The 20684-nt window shown below is 40.4% G+C and overlaps 1 protein-coding gene across 1 annotated transcript; it reads left to right on the forward strand.

Moving 5' to 3' along the window:
* The first annotated feature begins 591 nt into the window (after positions 1–591).
* On the forward strand, positions 592–5107 carry LOC115204108 (isotocin-neurophysin IT 1). Its single transcript, XM_029769430.1, has 4 exons — positions 592–681; positions 902–1029; positions 3747–3951; positions 4335–5107. Coding segments are annotated over exons 1-4 (480 nt in total). The 5' UTR covers positions 592–680; the 3' UTR covers positions 4481–5107.
* The last annotated feature ends 15577 nt before the right edge of the window (positions 5108–20684 follow it).

Here is a 20684-nt window from a genome sequence, read left to right on the forward strand (position 1 = left end):
GTCCATAAACAATTATTATAGTTATTTTTTTATTAATCCTTAGAGGCGTAGAGGGCCCTCATTGTTCCCCACTGTGTTTGGGTTAGTAATCATTTGTATGGTGGCTCTTTTTTCCATCAGCATGCATTTATTCTGAACGTCTAAAGAATCCACATGTTGTCCTGAAATATGAACACAGAAATCCTGAACATTTTGAATTATTATGGTGGTGATTTGACAAAATTCAAATCATGGTCTTGAATTGGACTCACATTTTTTCTGGTCTCAGTCTTGACTCGGTCTCGCCCCCCCCCCTTCTTGACTCGGACTCGATTTGCTCCGGTCTCAAACACAACACTGCGTAGAACTATGGAAACTCATATCAGTGTAAAGTAAGACTAACCAGACCCCCCATACCTCTTATGCATGGTCACGCCTGATATGCCCTTTTCTTGTCCATCTCAATGTCCATTCCCTTTACTAATCAGGTTACACAATTAGTACCTGTGGAATAACGTCTTGATTGGACTTAATTGGTGGTTTTGAGGCCATGTCACAGCCTAAGAGACAGAGCAAGAGGTATAAAAGGGTACATTTTCATGGCAAGGAACGTGAACAAAGACAATCAACCTTTATCAAGATCAACCATCAATCATCGACATATTCGCAGATCATCCTCACCAAAGCCTCAACCTCAACACAGTAAGTATGTCTTTTGTATCTCATACAGTGTTTGTATTTTCTCTGACAATCTTAAAACGACTTAATCTTAAAAAAACGAAGAAACATGTTTCTGTAACAGACTTTGCAAGAATTATTGCAGCAATAGACTGTCTATGATTGATCTTATTATCTTATCTCTATCCTGAGACAAGTAGCATCAACTTAGACAAACTTAAATCAATTTTTCCTTCTTTCTCAGTGGCTATGTTTGGCACCCCAGTGTCCGCCCTCTGTCTGCTGTTCCTGCTATCTGTATGCACTGCCTGCTACATCTCCAACTGCCCCATAGGAGGCAAGAGATCAGCACTAGCTTTCCCATCCAGAAAGGTACCAAGTAATTCTTAGCAGTTCCTCTTTGTTATTGTCTATTGTTACTGTGTGTCTGTTATAGAGTTAGATTCGTGGCTGCATATAGGCTTACATCTTAGCTTTGAAGGGTTGAGATTGCACGTTCAAATCAAAGGTTATTATATGTCAATACTGTATATCCCCCTCCTTTCCCCCGTTTTCTTTAGACTCAAAAAACACTCTTATACATATGAACAACCACTTACAGACACACAAATAATGACTCTCATCTGCCCAGATCTGCACGCTCACTAGTGCCTGCATTACTGTTTGCCACTTGGCCTTAAATTGTACCAATTCGTTTTTTCTTGGTTGCCTAGGCTATTGCAACATTTAAATAATAAAACAATCATTCTTTTCCATCGTGTCAATGATGGCGGATTGATTGATTTCCAAGTTTTTAGTAGACGTTTTTTCAAATTGAGTGATGAGAAGAGAATCGTCCAGCCCATCAGGTATCTCACTACACCCCATATACCATGTCTTGAAATATGCAGACAGACAGATTAAAAGTATGTTTACATTGTAATACTTCTGACAGACAACTTTCTAGCTCCGTCCACAACTTCAAGACTTTATAGCATTCCCAGAAAGCATGGATTGTTGAGTCATTATTAGTTTTGCACTTGAGACATGACTCTGCCGTTGTGCTGTAGAATTGAGAATTTTGTCTCTTTTATAATACATTCTATACATACGTTTATATTGGATTAAGCATACATTTTTGTCTTGGTTTTCTAAGTCCAAAATTACTTTTTAATTCTGTCATGGAAATAAATGTATTTCCTGTTACCAAGTCATTAACGGTTTCTATGCCTTTAGTTTTCCATGTGGACCAAATTAGCGGTGAATTCTGAAAAGCTATCCAAGGATTGTTCCATAAGGTTGTATTTTTAGGGAATGATATTGGTTCTTGGAGAATACTTTTCATTTTCTTCCATATTGTTAGTGTTCTTCACTATGAAGTTCTTAATGTTCTAAGTTTTATCCTTTGAAAATAGACCCGTAAAAATATTCTGCGGATGAGCATGCACATCTTCCATACATATCCATTGTTCCTCTTTAGTGCATTTAACTTAATGTCGCAAGTAAAAGCCTTGGGTAGTGAGTTTATATAATTTCAAGTCTGAAAGGTTAAAACCACCCTCAGACTTAGGAAGATGTAAAACTGTTTATTCTATTCATTTTATTTTCCCATATGAAGTCTGTTATGACCGAGTATACTTTTATAAAGAATGTCTTCAGTGGGGTAATTGGTATTACCAAAAATAAATACAAAAACTTTGTCAGCCATTCAATTCTAAGAGGTTTATTCTACCTGTGAGATTTATGGGAAAATTATTCAATTTAATTAGATCTGCTTTCATATTGTTGCTTTCATAATGGAATAAAGTTCAAATCAAATTCTATTTGTCACATGCGCCAAATACAACAGGTGTAGACCTTACCGTGAAATGCTTACAAGCCCTTAACCAACAATGCAGTTCAAGAAATAGAGTTAAGAAAATGTTTACCAAATAAACGAAAGTAAAACATTTAAAAAGTAACACAATAAGTTATATTTATATATTTGTTGTTTGTTGTTGCTTATTAAGCAAACAAAGTATTTAATATTTTCTGTGGTCCACTTAAAGCATTGCTGTAGATCGTGAGTTGTTATTTTTCTTGTCATTATTTAATTTTTTCCACATTCATTTTATAACCTGACATTTGAGTATTCTGAAAAATATTTTTTAGCAAAGGGGGCATTAGTTTCTATTCATGTTTACCAATACTAATACCTGTTACGTTAACTGGGTCCTGTCTAATTCTTTCTGCATGCGGTTCAATTGCCAGTGCAACCATGAGAGGGGAGAGGGGGCATCCCTGTCTTGTGCCTCTTTCTAAAGCAATTTCATCAGATAATGCATTATTTGTGTATATTTTGGATTTAAGACATTTATACAATATTTGTATTAAATGTAAAAGTTTTGAATAGAAAAGGCCATTCAAGACGGTCGAAAGCCTTTTTGGCATCAACAGCCATTATTGATAAATCTATATCTTTTTTTTTTTTGCGTATTGTATTAAACTGAAACATGTTCTTGTATTTGTTTGAGTTTTTTTATAAACCCTGTTTGATTATCAAGTCTGTAAGACTTTTGCCATGCTATTGCTTATAAGCTTTGGTATCATTTTATTGTCACAATTTATTAACCTTATGGGTTTATAATCAACAGGGGACAGAGAGTTTCCTGGTTTTAATATAACTGAAATAACTGTTTGATATTGAACTAGGAAGTACTGAATTGAGTGACATGTGTTGTCATTTGTGTAAATAGTGGGACTACGTTACCCCAAAATATTTAATAGAATACTATGGGAAAGCCATCTATTCTTGGTTCTTTTTAGTCTGCTGATATTTGCTTCATAGTTGTTGCGTCTAGGAAAGCTATAAGATCCATCCAACTGTTCTTTAATTTTGATATATTTACATTTTCATAGAAGCTTTTAAAATTGTATTTAATTGAATTGTTTCTAATTAATGATTTTGTATCTTTATCTTTAACAATTATAACGGGTTTAGAATGTATTTGTTTATCAATACTGTATATTGTATTGTACTGTTATGAAAAAACAAAATGTTCTATAAATATATAACTTGTATCTATAATAACAATATAAGTATAACTTTCTGTTTCCTATTATCTTTCCAGTGCATGTCATGTGGCCCCGGGGACAGGGGCCGCTGCTTTGGCCCAAATATCTGCTGTGGGGAGGGGATGGGCTGCTATGTGGGCTCCCCAGAGGCAGCTGGCTGCGTGGATGAGAACTACCTGCCCTCCCCCTGTGAGGCCGGAGGAAGAGTGTGTGGCTCTGAGGAGGGACGTTGTGCTGCACCGGGGATCTGCTGTGACGTGGGTAAGACAAAGACTATACTCCTATTTTCATGTATAGCAAATGTTTCTGTTCACACTGAATGATTCTGCAACGGAGCAAAACGCTTTGTATGCAGTAGGGTTTGTTTTTCTATGGATTGCTGGTTGTGGCAATTTAAATAGACTATTTAATTGTTAATATCATGTGCCAAGCTCTTGTGGTATTAAATACTTTGTCATTGTCAGCAACCAAACGATTTGCTCCACGATCACTTAAGAGTTTAGGAATAAATGTGGTGTTGTGTAGCCATTAGCCAATGGTAATAATGTTATCTTTACATGTATTACTTGTTGTGAGTTCATACAGATTCAGTTTTATATTACAGTTGTGTGACAGATTGTCTATTTTGATCTTTTCTCTTTTAGAGGGTTGTAGTATTGACCAATCCTGTACTGAGGAGGACGAAGCCGAATACATAAGCCAATCAGTGAGCCGTAGCCATGGCCACGATCTGCTGATGAAGCTTCTGAACATAATTAGCCACACCCCTCCCCACAGAGTCCACCAATAAAACAGCCTCTTCAGGTATTCAGGAGCAGTCCTGAGTTGAAAGACAGTGTAAAAAATCGGTCACATCTCAATGTCAGAGGCATACCTATGTACATACATTTTGTACAGAAGACAGACATAGATGTAAAGGATTAGTTTTGCTTGTAACTGTTTGTGTAATCGCTTGTGTTTCAAGAGTCAAATAAAGCTTACTGTACAAAAACAACTGTCAGGATAGTCAAGAGCTAGGTTTCCATCCAATTTGTGACCAATTTTTATGTCAATATTCTAAAATCTGCATAAAACAATTTGCATATTTTCCCACCAGAGATTTTTCCATCAAGCAAACTTTTTGTGGATTAAAGGCTGTGCGTGATGACATAGTGCACACAAAAATAACCTTTGACAATAAATTCCTATGTGCCGAATTAAAAATACAAGTTAAATGGGTTTCCATCGCATTTTCAACTACTGATGGTTATGTTACAAAAACTGTTGCGTAATATTGCAAAAGTGCCCACTCTGGTCTTTGCACATTAGCTCTAGCCAATAGCTCACAGATACAGTGTGGGCTACCTACAATATGAGATTATCATGGATGAGGGTGATATCATTTGAATTTGTCAAACAGCAGCCAAGCATCGATCATCATGTCACCAGAATAAGACCCTCAATATTTATTGGAAAGGTTCATCAAGCTCATCACATTGCACATTCACCACCCTGTGAAGTTCATCATCATTTATTTAATCTGTAGCCTAATAAACTGCATGGTTTCCCTTGTTGTAGTGGGAGGACCACTCAACATAAACTCAGCCAAAAAATAAACGTCCTCTCACTGTCAACTGCGTTTATTTTCATCAAACTTAACATGTGTAAATATTTGTATGAACATAACAAGATTCAACAACTGAGACAAACTGAACAAGTTTCACAGACATGTGACTAACAGAAATGGAATAATGTGTCCCGGAACAAAGAGAGGGTCAAACTCAAAAGTAACAGTCAGTATCTGGTGTGGCCACCAGCTGCATTAAGTACTGCAGTGCATCTCCTCCTCATGGACTGCACCAGATTTGCCAGTTCTTGCTGTGAAATGTTACCCCACTCTTCCACCAAGGCACCTGCAAGTTCCCAGACATTTCTGTGGGGAATGGCCCTAGCCCTCACCCTCCGATCCAACAGGTCCCAGACGTGCTCAATGGGATTGAGATCCAGGCTCTTTGCTGGCCGTGGCAGAACACTGACATTCTGGTCTTGCAGGAAATCACACACAGAACAAGCAGTATGGCTGGTGACATTGTTATTCTGGAGGGTCATGTCAGGATGAGCCTGCAGGAAGGGTACCACATGAGGGAGGAGGATGTCTTCCCTGTAACGCACAGCGTTGAGATTGCCTGCAATGACAGCAAGCTCAGTCCGATGATGCTGTGACACATCGCCCCAGACCATGACGGACCCTCCACCTCCAAATCGATCCCGCTCCAGAGTACAGGCCTCGGTGTAACGCTCATTCCTTCGACGATAAACGCGAATCCAACCAGACAAAACCGCGACTCGTCAGTGAAGAGCACTTTTTGCCAGTCCTGTCTGGTCCAGCGATGGTGGGTTTGTGCCCATAGGCGACGTTGTTGCCGGTTATGTCTGGTGAGGACCTGCAATACAACAGGCCTACAAGCCCTCAGTCCAGCCTCTCTCAGCCTATTGCGGGCAGTCTGAGCACTGAGGGAGAGATTGTGCGTTCCTCGTGTAACTCGGGCAGTTGTTGTTGCCATCCTGTATCTGTCCCGCAGGTGTGATGTTCGGATGTACCGATCCCGTGCAGGTGTTGTTACACGTGGTCTGCCACTGCGAGGACGATCAGCTGTCCGTCCTGTCTCCCTGTAGCTCTGTCTTAGGCATCTCACAGTACGGACATTGCAATTTATTGCCCTGGCCACATCTGCAGTCCTCATGCCTCCTTGCAGCATGCCTAAGGCACGTTTTAGTGTTTTTCAGAGTCAGTAGAAAGGCCTCTTTAGTGTCCTAAGTTTTCATAACTGTGACCTTAATTGCCTATCATCTGTAAGCTGTTAGTGTCTTAACGACCGTCAATGAACAAGCATGGGAAACAGTGTTTAAACCCTTTACAATGAAGATCTGTGAAGTTATTTGGATTATTGCAAGTTTATAATCGTGTGACTCCAAGTTAACTTCGATTTGATGGTTATTATATCAATATTTGCGCAAAAAAGCCGTATTCACTGCCATTTCTCCCATAATTCATTTTACTGACACAAAAAGATCCCACCATGTCGAACGAACAAACGTGTGAAATTGTACTGGCATTTCATGTTTCAATCAGCACGGTCGTGACTTTTTTTATGTGTCAAGTAAATAATCTGTATAAAATGTTTGGATGGAAACGTGGTTACTGTTGCAAGTCTTTCCAATACCAAAACACAAACACTAAAACTTTCCACGAGATGCTGCTGAAATATCTAAGCATTATGGATGAGTTTGTGCTTACAGTATGTGTGTACTTTGTTTGTGTTACCTTACGATGCCTGACCAGATCAGAGTAAATCGACCTGGGGGGGGTCAATGCAAATAGTCCGGATGGCCATTTGATTAATTGTTCAGCAGTCTCATATGGCTTGGGGGTAGAAGCTGTTAAGGAGCCTTTTCGTCCTAGGCTTGGCACTCCAGTACCGATTGCGGTAGCAGTGAGAACAGTCTATGACTTGGGTAACCGGAGTCTTTGACAATTGCCTCCACACCTTTTATAGTCAACATTAATAGTCAGGCAATAAACTGCAGAGGTTCAATTGCAAAAGGACTTCACATTTCATTGACAACTACACAATTTGATCTAAATTCAGATAAAACATATACAATAAACAATCATACTGTAACATACACTGAGTGTACAAAACATTATGAACACCTGCTCTTTCCATGACAGACTGACGAGGTAAATCCAGGTGAACGGTATGATCCCTTATTGATGTAACTATGTAACTAGCTATGATCCCTTATTGATGTAACTATGTAACTAGCTATGATCCCTTATTGATGTTAAATCCACTTCAGTCAGTGTAGATGAAGGGGAGGAGACAGGTTAAAGAAGGATTTTTAAGCTTTGAGACCATAGAGACATGGATTGTGTATGTGTGCCATTCAGAGGATGAATGGGCAAAACAAAATATTTAAGTGCATTCGAACGGGGTATGGTAGTAGGTGCCAGGAGCATGACACAAACCACACTCTAACAATTAGGGGTTCAACAAGGATTATTCTAAGATCCTCAAAGTTTGATAAGACAGCAGGTGCAGGCATTTAACTGAAAAATGTAGAGATCTCCTCAATTTAAGGTAAGGTTTGTCCCTTGCGTGAACTAAATTGATACTGTTTTATGATGATACCATCTATCTGTTCATATTTGTGCCAATCTTTCTAAAACAGAAAATGGACACAATTCAATGGATATCAACCAACAAAGAGGTAAGAATATGTAGACTATAAGAATATGTTAAAGGCTAGCTGTATTGGGTGCAGATGACTGAACTGCTCAATGTTGTGTCTGTGTCTGCAGGTACACAGATGAGGAGGCATACAAAGATATGGCAATTGGTATTGGTATGTTTTACAGATCACATTTACCATCCTCCTTCCTTACCTCTTCAATGAATATCCCATAGGCCTTTACATTATGGATAAGATATGTTTATGAAAACCATTATCAAAACAGTTTTCTTTTCATTCACATTCACCTCAAAAACCAAGTTATGAATTCTGTCCTGTGCACGTTTTGTTAATCATCTGTATAATTAATATTTTTTGGTTTCACAGATTTCACCCTCCCTACACCTCTGACGAATAAAACAGAAAACCTGTTAGATCACCATGCGCTGCAAAATCATTCTGGCTATGGATACAGAGAACATCAACACATTAACATCAACACGCCAGAGGATATACACATTGGACTTGGGGCTCTGCTTGGAGTTTACCTCATATTTAAAAAAAAAAATTCTGCTTTGCCACTAAAATCATAATAAACACAGAGAACTAAAATGTTGTGTTGTTGTTGTTATTGTTATGCATAATAATAATAATTAGGGGAGAGGAGGTAGTTCAAAAAATGAACCCCAAAAGGTTCTTTAAAAGGTTCTGACGATCCATTAAAATGGGTTCTTTGAAGAACCCTTTTAAAGGGTTCTTCGATTAACTTATAGGGGTTCCCCCACATTTTCAATTTGAAGAAACCTTCTCCTTCACCCAGATCCAGATAGCTGATGTTCCGAAAGAGCTGCAAAATCTGGACCCATACAAATCAGCCGGGCTAGACAATCTGGACCCTCTTTTTCTAAAATTATCTGGCGAAATTGTTTCAACCCCTATTACTAGCCTGTTCAACCTCTCTTTCATATCTTCTGAGATTCCCAAAGATTGGAAAGCTGCCGCGGTCATCCCCCTCTTCAAAGGGGGTGACACTCTAGACCCAAACTGCTACAGACCTATATCTATCCTACCCTGTCTTTCTAAGGTCTTCGAAAGCCAAGTTAACAAACAGATTACCGACCATTTCGAATCCCACCGTACCTTCTCCGCTCTGCAATCTGGTTTCAGAGCTGGTCATGGGTGCACCTCAGCCATGCTCAAGGTACTAAACGATATCATAACCACCATCGATAAAAGACAGTACTGTGCAGCCGTCTTCATCGACCTGGCCAAGGCTTTCGACTCTGTCAATCACCATATTCTTATCGGCAGACTCACAGCCTTGGTTTTTCAAATGACTGCCTCGCCTGGTTCACCAACTACTTCTCTGATAGAGTTCAGTGTGTCAAATCAGAGGGCCTGTTGTCCGGACCTCTGGCAGTCTCTATGGGGGTACCACAGGGTTCAATTCTCGGGCCGACTCTTCTCTGTATATATCAACGATGTCGCTCTTGCTGCGGGTGATTCCTCGATCCACCTCTACGCTGATAACACCATTCTGTATACATCTTGCCCTTCTTTGGACACTGTGCTAACAAACCTCCAAACGAGCTTCAATGCCATACAACTCTCCTTCCGTGGCCTCCAACTGCTCTTAAACGCAAGTAAAACTAAATTCATGCTCTTCAACCGATCGCTGCCCGCACCCTCCCGCCCGACTAGCATCCCTACTCTGGACAACTACAAATACCTAGGTGTCTGGCTAGACTGTAAACTCTCCTTCCAGACTCATATTAAGCATCTCCAATCCAAAATGAAATCTGGAATCGGCTTCCTATTTCGCAACAAAGCCTCCTTCACTCATGCTGCCAAACATGCCCTCGTAAAACTGACCATCCTACCGATCCTCAACTTCGGTGATGTCATTTACAAAATAGCCTCCAACACTCTACTCAGCAAACTGGATGCAGTTTATCACAGTGCCATCCGTTTTGTCACCAAAGCCCCATATACCACCCACCACTGCGACCTGTATGCTCTCGTCGGCTGGGCCTCGGTACATATTCGTCGCCAGACCCACTGGCTCCAGGTCATCTATAAGTCTTTGCTAGGTAAAGCTCCGCCTTATCTCAGCTCACTGGTCACCATAACAACACCCACCCGTAGCACGCGCTTCAGCAGGTATATCTCATTGGTCATCCCCAAAGCCAACACCTACTTTGGCCACCTTTCCTTCCAGTTCTCTGCTGCCAATGACTGGAACGAATTGCAAAAATCGCTGAAGTTGCAGACTTATATCTCCCTCACTAACTTTAAGCATCAGCTATCTGAGCAGCTTACCGATCACTGCAGCTGTACACAGCCCATCTGTAAATAGCCCATCCAACTACCTACCTCATCCCCATATTGTTTTTATTTACTTTTTTTTGCTCTTTTGCACACCAGTATTTCTACTTGCATATCATCATCTGCTCATCTATCACTCCACTGTTAATTTGCTAAATTGTAATTACTTCGCTACTATGGGCTATATATTGCCTTACCTCTTTACTCCCTAATTTGCACACACTGTATATAGATTTTTCCATTGTGTTAGTGACTGTACAGTACTTTTGCTTATCCCACTTTTAACTCTGTGTTGTTGTTTTTTGTTTCAGTGCTTTGCTTTATCTTGGCCAGGTCGCAGTTGTAAATGAGAACTTGTTCTCAACTGGCCTACCTGGTTAGATAAAGGTGAAATAAAATAAAATAAATAAGACATTTTTGTTTGGAGGTTAATGAGAAAGTGTTGAATTTGGTTAACAAAAAATGTGAATTTCTACACTATGCTTATTTGATCGAATAGAAGTTTCGTACTAGTTAGTTTGTTACGAATGCACTGATATACGTGTACGCAAGTGGCATTTCGGCAATTTACGCAAAAATTACTTTTTTGGAGTTGTGCCTGTTGTCATAGAGATATATAGAGGACTCATTATGGATATAACACGTTTTAGCATGGCCATTGAGGGCTTCCACTATTTTAAAGTATTCAACTGGGCGGGGATGCCTTTGAGTTGGGCAAAATCAGCCCAAAAAAAAAAGAAAATTGACTACTTTAAAATGGAGATGCTGTTACAGACACTATAATGGCACAGATACAAAGATGAGTCCTCTATCTCTATGGCCAGTTGTTCACACACATATCTGCCCTCTTATTGTCTAGAATGGTCCCACCTGATCTTGCCTCCTCCCGACTGCCTTCCATCATCTTTAAAGACATGCATTTCCATTGTTAGAACTGTCACTCGAATATATTGTCAATATAAAAGAGAATCTTTGGGGTGCCTAACATTTCCAAATATCTGCTTGAGAGCGTCACCTACTGGTCAATGCAAAAACTGCATAGAAAGTTGAGGGACAAGTTGACACAACGACATTAGGCAAAAGGTAATCTTGGCATATTTTAAAATATAAACTATAAAATCATAACATGAAGAAAAGTGGTTTCAAAATGTATCATGCTTGACACTGACCTTGATAAAATGTTGCTCCCTGTAGGCTATGTGCCATGAATAAATTGTAGCCTACTAAGCTATTGCATATGCAATAATTATATTTTTCCTTAGCTACACTTTGAAACTGCGGAGGTATGTGAATGCTTCCATACAGCCGTAACACAGTAGGTAGTGTAGCATAGCACAGAGAATTTACGACCAACCTTTACTTGGCGATACTTTCTCAATTCCCAACTTGGAAGTCAACACATCTTCTAAACTTCCATGTCTTGTTTCTCTCCATGAATTAATCCAAAAATGTGTACTCCACCATGTTGTTTATTTCAAATCTTCTCATTGACCGAGACAGGTGAGTGTCATGCGGCACTTTGGGGTGTACAGCCACCTGTCTCAATCAATGAGAGAAGATTTGAAATAGACAAGATGGCGGCGTACATATTGTTGGATTACTAAATGGATAAAACATTTATTTAGTTTAAAGATGCAGAAATCACTCCGGCATTTCCTGGTTGCTAAAATTTGAATAGTTCGCCAAATTTCATTTTGTGACTAAATAAACAAGTATAGTGCAGAGAATCATTGTACCATCTAAACCGCTGTAAAATATATTTTCCATAACCAAAAATATAGTATTTTCAGCTGATGTACAAAACCTAAAGTAAAAGACGCAAAAAGTAAACTTAACGGGAAGCATAAAAATAGCGCACATAGAACCGATCTACCGATTCTTAGACTTGCCTTCAATGACAGATCTATAACTGATATTTCTATGTGAATTTGCTGGGGTCGCCCAAAAAGTTACATATTGAAGCATTAAAGGGTAGGTAGCATAAACGTAACCACATGTAACATATGGATTTGTATTAGTATATGCATCACGGTGGAAAAATCTGCCATGCTGTCCTAGAGCAAGGCAGTTAACAACCAATAATAACTGCTCCCTGAGTGCCGATGACATGGATGAAGGCAGCCATCCCCACCTCTCTGATTCAGAGGGGTTGGGTTAAATGGACACCCACCTGTCTCAATCAATGAGAGAAGATTTGAAATAGACAAGAAGGCGGCGTACACATTATATGATTACTAAATGGATTACATTTTTTTATTTAATTTAAAGGGTAGGTAGCATAAATGTAACCACATGTAACATATGTATCTGAATTAGTATACGCATCAATGGGGAAAAATCAGCCATTCTGCACTTGAGCGTGGATGTCATGGACGTCGATTAAGGCCGCCCTCCTTTATTTTGGTACTGTCCATATGTAGCTTGTTTTTGGTCACAGGTCCAGGAATGGCTGAAGAATTGCAACATTTACCTAGAACTAACGCTGCAGATAGCAATACTGGGTGATTTCAAAAGTCATAGTCAATCGATCAATAATATAATAATTATTTTAGCAAAATTGTTTATCTTTCATTTACAATCTGTAGAAGCTATGAGAATCGAAAAGTTCAGTACTTTTGTGAAGCATCACAGCACAGTTGAAAAATATATGGGAAATAGAAATCCAAAATGGATGGTGTTAAGAGATAGATGGGAGGGGTTGAATGGAACTGAAGGGTGGGACTAATAACAACAAGATAACCAATGTAAAACATACGGGGTCTGTAAAATGTATATAGGTTCAGAAATGTGAAATAGCACAGTTACAAATAGAAATCAAACTGGTTGGACATCAGAAATAGAGGAAGGACTAAAAACAAAACAAAATATTACTATTGACAAAATAGATTGTGTCTGTAAAATGTGTATAATATGTATAAACTGAAGGTACAGTGGGGGAAAAAAGTATTTGATCCCCTGCTGATTTTGTACGTTTGCCCACTGATAAAGAAAGGATCAGTCTATAATTTTAATGGTAGGTTAATTTGAACAGTGAGAGACAGAATAACAACAAAAATATCCAGAAAAACACATGTAAAGAATGTTATAAATTGATTTGCATTTTAATGAGGGAAATAAGTATTTGACCCCCTCTCAATCAGAAAGATTTCTGGCTCCCAGGTGTCTTTTATACAGGTAACGAGCTGAGATTAGGAGCACACTCTTATAGGGAGTGCTCCTAACCGCAGCTTGTTACCTGTAAAAAAGACACCTGTCCACAGAAGCAATCAATCAATCAGATTCCAAACTCTCCACCATGGCCAAGACCAAAGAGCTCTCCAAGGATGTCAGGGACAAGATTGTAGACCTACACAAGGCTGGAATGGGCTACAAGACCATCGCCAAGCAGCTTGGTGAGGTGACAACATTTGGTGCGATTATTCGCAAATGGAAGAAACACAAAAGAACTGTCAATATCCCTCGGCCTGGGGCTCCATGCAAGATCTCACCTCGTGGAGTTGCAATGATGAAGAGAACGGTGAGGAATCAGCCCAGAACTACACGTGAGGATCTTGTCAATGATGTCAAGGCAGCTGGGACCATAGTCACCAAGAAAACAATTGGTAACACACTACGCCGTGAAGGACTGAAATCCTGCAGCACCCGCATGGTCCCCCTGCTCAAGAAAGCACATATACATGCCCGTCTGAAGTTTGCGGGGAATAATAAAGCTATATTCAAAAAAAAAGTGTGTATGTATGTCTGTATTTGTATGCATATATATATATATTTACCAAAACAATATATGGGGGATTGGAAATGATGCAGACAATTACATTGATGGAAGCAACAATCTATCCGCAATATTAAAGCTGATCCACCCGCTGGGAAAAAAGGAAATAAAAGGCCGCCCTACATCACACCTCCTCGTGATTGGTGGATTGTTGCTCACGACCGCCAACACTCTGTCTGCATGGCTAGTGGCTAATGTTAGCCACCTCAAGCTAGCTAATGCCGCATTCAAAACAACTTGGAACTCTGTGACTTCCTACTTAAGTGCGTTCAAGATAACTGGAAACCCTGGGAAAAAACGAGCTCCGACAGGGAAAAATCGTTTTGAAAGGTCATCCGACTCAAAATTCCAAGTCGGGAACTCGGGCATCTTTCTAGATCTCTGACTCTCCGACCTGAAGATCACCGATTTTGTGTCTTGAATGCATTGAAGTCGGAAGTCAGAGATTTCCCAGTTCCGAGTTCCCAGTTGTTTTGAACACGGCACCAGTTGTCTTGAAAGTACCGTAAGGCAGGGTATATTCTCCATATGAGGTTGAGAAATAGTGCATTGTGGGTAGTTTAGAAGATATCCGGAAATAAGTGAATAAATATGTAAAAACCCCAAAACGTAACTATGTTTTGGAGTTACACCTGCATTGCTTGCTGTTTGGGGTTTTAGGCTGGGTTTCTGTACAGCACTTTGAGATATCAGCTGATGTAAGAAGGGCTATATAAATACATTTGATTTGAAGGTAACCAGATCATTACTAAGTCTTTTACATTTACATTTTAGTCATTTAGCAGACGCTCTTACCACACTGTGTTGGTACTTTGAGTAAAAACTCATGCTTTCTAGCCTTTAACAACAAAGCATTTTCTAATTTCAAATGAATCCCCTGCAACTAGAAATTGAAGTTTAGAAAAGGTGTTGTCTTCCAAGTCGGGAATTGAGGAAGTAGCGCCAAGTAAAGGTTGGTCCAAAATTCTCAGTGTTATGCTTTACCTATTGTGTAACAGCTTCATTAAGGCATTCACATATCACTGCCATTTCAAAGTGTTGCTACTTTTTCCTTCAAGTAAAATCATTCAAATATGAAATCGATTACAGAGTTTAAAGACACATCAAATATAAGATTATATTAGGCAACTGAGAAGCAATTTATTTTTTGTTGTTGCTGAAAGAGGCAATTTGCTGAAGACCCTGAAAAGGGCACTATGATGGCGAAACGTTGGTGGGAGCTTATTTCTAGTGTGCGGCTGTTTAATTTTATAGCCTTCAGTATTATGTTATGTTTGATACTGGAGCTCTGAGGCATGCTTCTAAATTGCTAAACAGCCAACTTTGAAGCAGTGCGCCGATAACTGAGCTGTAATAAGAACTAGAGACAGCCTCCAATAAATAAAGTAAACGCAACAATAATCAGATGAGGCATGAAGGTCAGTAAATTAGGTGTCAACTGCCAAAACAAACAAAGGCATGCATAGAAAGAGGAATCTCTTGCTGAATGGGGAAACAGTGGCTTTATGCCACAGCTGAGCTTTCACAGGTGTGCCCCATCAGCACTGATGACCCTCCCAGCTCCGCCCACCTCTCCTGCTCTGCCCACCAATCTCCTGCAGGGAGTAAGCGCAGCAAAACCCAGCAGACAGAGCAGGGAGGGGCCGTCACAAATGTATTACCAGAAAAAAGCACGAGAAATAAGAATAGGAAATATGAAATACACAATAAAGTAAGTAAGTAAGTAAGCATACTATATACAGGAAACATTTAAAAAGTCAGATCCAATACCATATTTACTTGTGCAGGGATACTGGAGTGATGGAGGTAGATATGTATGGGGTAAAGGAACTAGGCAACAGGATATAAGATAGAGTAGTAGCAGTTTGCATGTGAGTGGGTGTGCGGGTTTGTAGAGTCAATGTAAATGTATGTGCATATTGTGTGATTGAGAAAATGATGGAGTGAGTGTTTGTGTGTGTAGGGCCCTGTGATTGTGCATAGAGACAGTGCAATACTGAAATAAAAGGTCAATAAAGATACAAGGTCAACTCAGTCCGTGGAGCTATTTTGTTATCTATTTATCAGTTGTAGTGTTTGGGGATAAAAGCTGTTCAAGAGCTTGTTAGTGTCAGACTTAATGCACCGGTACCTCTTGCCGTGCGGCAGCAGAGAAAATAGTCTATGGCTTGGGTGGTTGGGGTCTTTAATGATTTTCCGGGCCTTCTTTTTACACCGCCTGATATAGAGGGCCTGGATGGCAGGGAGTTTGGCCCCAGTGATGTACTGGGCCCTCCACACAACCCTCTGTAGCGCCATGAGATCGAGGGCGGTGCTATTGCCATACCAAGAAGTGATGCAGCCACTCAATATGCTCTCAATGGTATAGCTGTAGAACCTTTTCAGGATTTGAGGGCCCATGACAAACTTTTTCAACCTCCTGAGGGAGAGCACTCGCCCCCCGTTTCCAGTAGTCCACGATCAGCTCCTTGGTCTTGCTGACGTCGAGGGAGAGATTGTTGCTCCGGCACCACTACCAGGTCACTGACCTCCTCCCTGTAGGCTGACTCATCATTTCTGGTAATTAGGCCTACCACTGTCGTGTCGTCAGCAAACTTGATAATGGTGTTGGAGTCATGCGTGGCCAGTTGTGGGTGAACAGGGAGTACAGGGGGGACTAAGCACACAACCCTGTGTTAGGGGTCAGCGTGGTGGTGGTGATGTTGCCTACTCTCACCATTTAGGGCTGGCCCGTCAGGAGGTCCAGGATCCAGTTGCAGAGGGAGGTGTTCAGACCCAGAGTCCTAAGCTTGGTGACGAGCTTGGAGGGGACAATGGTGTTAAACGCTGAGCTGTAGTCAATGAACAGTATTCCTCTTATCTAGGTGGGTGAGGGCAGAGTGGACAGCAATTGAGATTGCGTCGTCTATGGATCTGTTGGGGCGGTATGCAAATTGAACTGGGTCTAGGGTCGCTGGAATGGTGGAGCGAATGTGTGGCACACAACTTCCTCTGTCCTACAACCCATACTCCCCACCTCTTCTTTAACTGACCGGTGCAGAGGATAAAATTGCCTCCCCCTTACTACTTCCGCCCCACACCCTTTGTCAAAGATCGAGCCCTTTTGCCCGGATCAAGGACTTGACATCCCTGCGGCCCAGCAGGACCTGAATATCTACCCCTCTCTCCTCACAGCACTCTAAGCCACCACATCGGCCTTCTCATTACCTTCCACACCCACATGGGCGGGAATCCAGCAAAAGCTTGTCACCACTCCCATCTTTTCCAATCCCATTAACAGCACCATCATGTCCACAAACAAGTCTCCCCTATCCTACCTGTCCGTCTTCACACTACTCAACACTGCAGCCGAATCAAAGCAGATCACCACTAAGGGGTTTCACCTCCTTCACCCATCTCAAACCTATGATCATGCCATTAACTCGGCCGAATACACGGACACAGTCAGTTAACCTCTTACATACTCTAACATTGACATCTGGAATATACACCCCAGCCCCCATCCTACCACTGACTGGATCCTTTGAACCATCCTTTGAACCACCAAAACGAATAAAATTGATTATCTATATACAGTTAAAGTCAGAAGTTTACATACACCTTAGCCAAATAGGTTTAAACTCAGTTTTTCACAATTCCTGACATTTAATCCTAGTAACAATTCACTGTCTTAGGTCAGTTAGGATCAGCACTTAATTTTAAGAATGTGAAATGTCAGTATAATAGTAGAGAGAATTATTTATTTCAGCTTTTATTTCTTTCATTACATTCCCAGTGGGTCAGAAGTTTACATAGAGTCAATTAGTATTTGGTAGCATTGCCTTTAAATTGTTTATCTTGGGTCAAACGTTCTCACGTTGCCTTCTACAAGCTTCCCACAATAAGTTGGGTGAATTTTGGCCCATTCCTCCTGACAGAGCTGGTGTAACTGAGTCGGGGTTTTAGGCTTTGTTCGCACACGTTTTTTCAGTTCTGCCCACAAATTTTCTATAGGATTGAGGTCAGGGCTTTGTGATGGCCAATCCAATACCTTGACTTTTTTGTCCTTAAGCCATTTTGCCACAACTTTGGAAGTATGCTTGGGGTCATTGTCAATTTGGAAGACCCATTTGCGACCAAGCTTTAACTTCCTGACTGATGCCTTGAGATGTTGCTTCAATATATCCACCTAATATTTCTTTCCTCATGATGGCATCAATTTTGTGAAGTGCACCAGTCCCTCCTGCAGCAAAGCACCCCCACAACATGATGCTGCCATCCCCGTGCTTCATGGTTGGGATGGTGTTCTTCAGCTTGTAAGCATCCCCCTTTTTCTTCCAAACATAACTAAGATCATTATGGCCAAACAGTTCTATTTTTGTTTCATCAGACCAGAGGACATTTCTCCAAAAAGTACAATCTTTGTCCCCATGTGCAGTTGCAAACCATAGTCTGGCTTTTTGGAGTCTGGCTTTTTGGCAGTTTTGGAGCAGTTGCTTCTTCCTTGCTGAGCGATAAAGGACTAGATTTACTGTGGATATAGATACTTTTGTACCTGTTTCCTCTAGCATCTTCACAAGGTCCTTTGCTGTTGATCTGGGATTGATTTGCACTTTTCACATCAAAGTACGTTCATCTCTAGGAGACGGAACACGCCTCCTTCCTGAGCAGTATGACGGCTGCGTGGTCCCATGGTGTTTATACTTGCGTACTATTGTTTGTACAGATGAACGTGGTACCTTCAGACATTTGGAAATTGCTCCCAAGGATGAACCAGACTTGTGGAGGTCTACAATTTTTTTGGAGGTCTTGGCAGATTTCTTTTGATTTTCCCATGATGTCAAGCAAAGAGGCACTGAGTTTGAAGTTAGGCCTTGAAATACATCCACAGCTACACCTCCAATTGACTCAAATTATGTTGATTATCAGAAGCTTCTAAAGCCATGACATCATTTTTTGGAATTTTCCAAGCTGTTTAAAGGCATAGTCAACTTAGTGTATGTAAACTTCTGACCCAGTGGAATTGTGATACAGTGAATTATAAGTGAAATAATCTGTCTGTAAACAATTGTTGGAAAAATTACTTGTGTCATGCACAAAATAGATGTCCTAACCGACTTACCAAAACTATAGTTTGTTGACAAGAAATTTGTGGAGTGGTTGAAAAACGAGTTTTAATGACTCCAACCTAAGCGTATGTAAATGTCCGACTTCCACTGTATCTCTCCACACACCATCTCACGTCCTCATTTTGTGCATTCTGCCAGTGTTGCCAGGGACATGGATCTGCGTGACTGCAGAGTGGTTGGAGAGGGGACATCTGCTTTCCCACCACCAGTGGGAGGGGAAATCTGCAGGCACCAGTGACCACAACCACTCTCAACATGAAAGGTAATTTTGTGTATGCAGTTGTATGCAAGTAACTTATTAAGAACTATATCATCTGTGCTCTAGCTATCTCTACATGTGCAACTCAGGAGATCTAGCAGTTAGTTGTATATTTTTTATTCAACACAACGCAATCACAATACATACCACTTGTTACAAAATGAAAAGTTGGTGAAAAAAGTTAGGCAGCTATGATTTGCCTGTTAATAATTTTAGCTGTGTCCCAATTAATCAGTAAAGTTGCCTTGTATAACAAAATGTACACAAATTGTAAATGATACAATATTTAATAAAATCTTTATGTACAAGTAGTATAATATACCAACTCCAGGATTCTATAAAACGCTCACATTGTATTTACATTGACATGAGTTATGTCAAACAAATATTAGGAGTGATGTCAGATATACTGTACTGTTTGCTGTGACATTATAGGGGTCCACCTGTCTTTTCAACATGAGTACAGCATGAGGTACTTTCTTTCTGTCCTCCTACTCAAAAACAATCAACAAGTGCGCATCAGAGTAAAAATGACAAGATAAAGAACCCCTTAGAGAAGTGGAAGGTCACGCATCCTGATGTAAATTATATGCAAATATGCTCTTATATGTATCATTTTGTACACTGAGTTTACAAAACATTAAGAACACCTCCCTAATATTTAGTTGCACCCCTTTTTGCCCTCAGAACAGCATAAATTCTTTGGGACATGGACTCTACAAGGTGTTAAAAGCGTTCCACAAGGATGCTGGCCCATGTTGACTCTAATGCTTCCCACAGTTGTGTTAAGTTGGCTGGATGTCCTTTGGGTGATGGACCATTCTTGATACACATGGGAAACTGTTGAGCGTGAAAAACCCAACAGTTCTTGACTCACTCAAACCGGTGCGCCTGGCACCTACGACCATACCCCTTTCAAAAGGCACTTCAATCTTTTGACTTGCTCATTCACCCTCTGAATGGCACACATACACAATCCATGTGTCTCAACTGTCTCAAGTCTCCTCCCCTTCTTCTACAATGCCTTCCGAAAGTATTCACACTCCAACTTTTTCCACAATTTGTTGTGTTACAGCCTGAATTTAAAATGGGTTAAATTGAGATTTTGTGTCACTGGCCTACACACAATACCCTATAATGTCGAAGTGGAATTATGTTTTTATAAATTTTTACAAATGTGCTTAACGAGTCACATAATAAATTGCTAATCTAATGCCTCGCAAAGAAGAGCACCTATTGGTAGATGGGTAAAAAAAAAAAAAGAAGCTGACATTGAATATCCCTTTAAAAGCGGTGACGTTATTAATAACACTTTGGA

Source organism: Salmo trutta, chromosome 12 (genome assembly GCF_901001165.1).
Source record: "Salmo trutta chromosome 12, fSalTru1.1, whole genome shotgun sequence".
NCBI classification, from domain to species: domain Eukaryota; kingdom Metazoa; phylum Chordata; class Actinopteri; order Salmoniformes; family Salmonidae; genus Salmo; species Salmo trutta.

Bases quoted from the DNA above. Each gene is read 5' to 3' on its own strand.
- LOC115204108 (XM_029769430.1), top strand. The intron at 1,030-3,746 runs GTACCAAGTAAT...TTATCTTTCCAG, and splicing joins TAGCTTTCCCATCCAGAAAG to TGCATGTCATGTGGCCCCGG. The intron at 3,952-4,334 runs GTAAGACAAAGA...TTTCTCTTTTAG, and splicing joins GGGGATCTGCTGTGACGTGG to AGGGTTGTAGTATTGACCAA.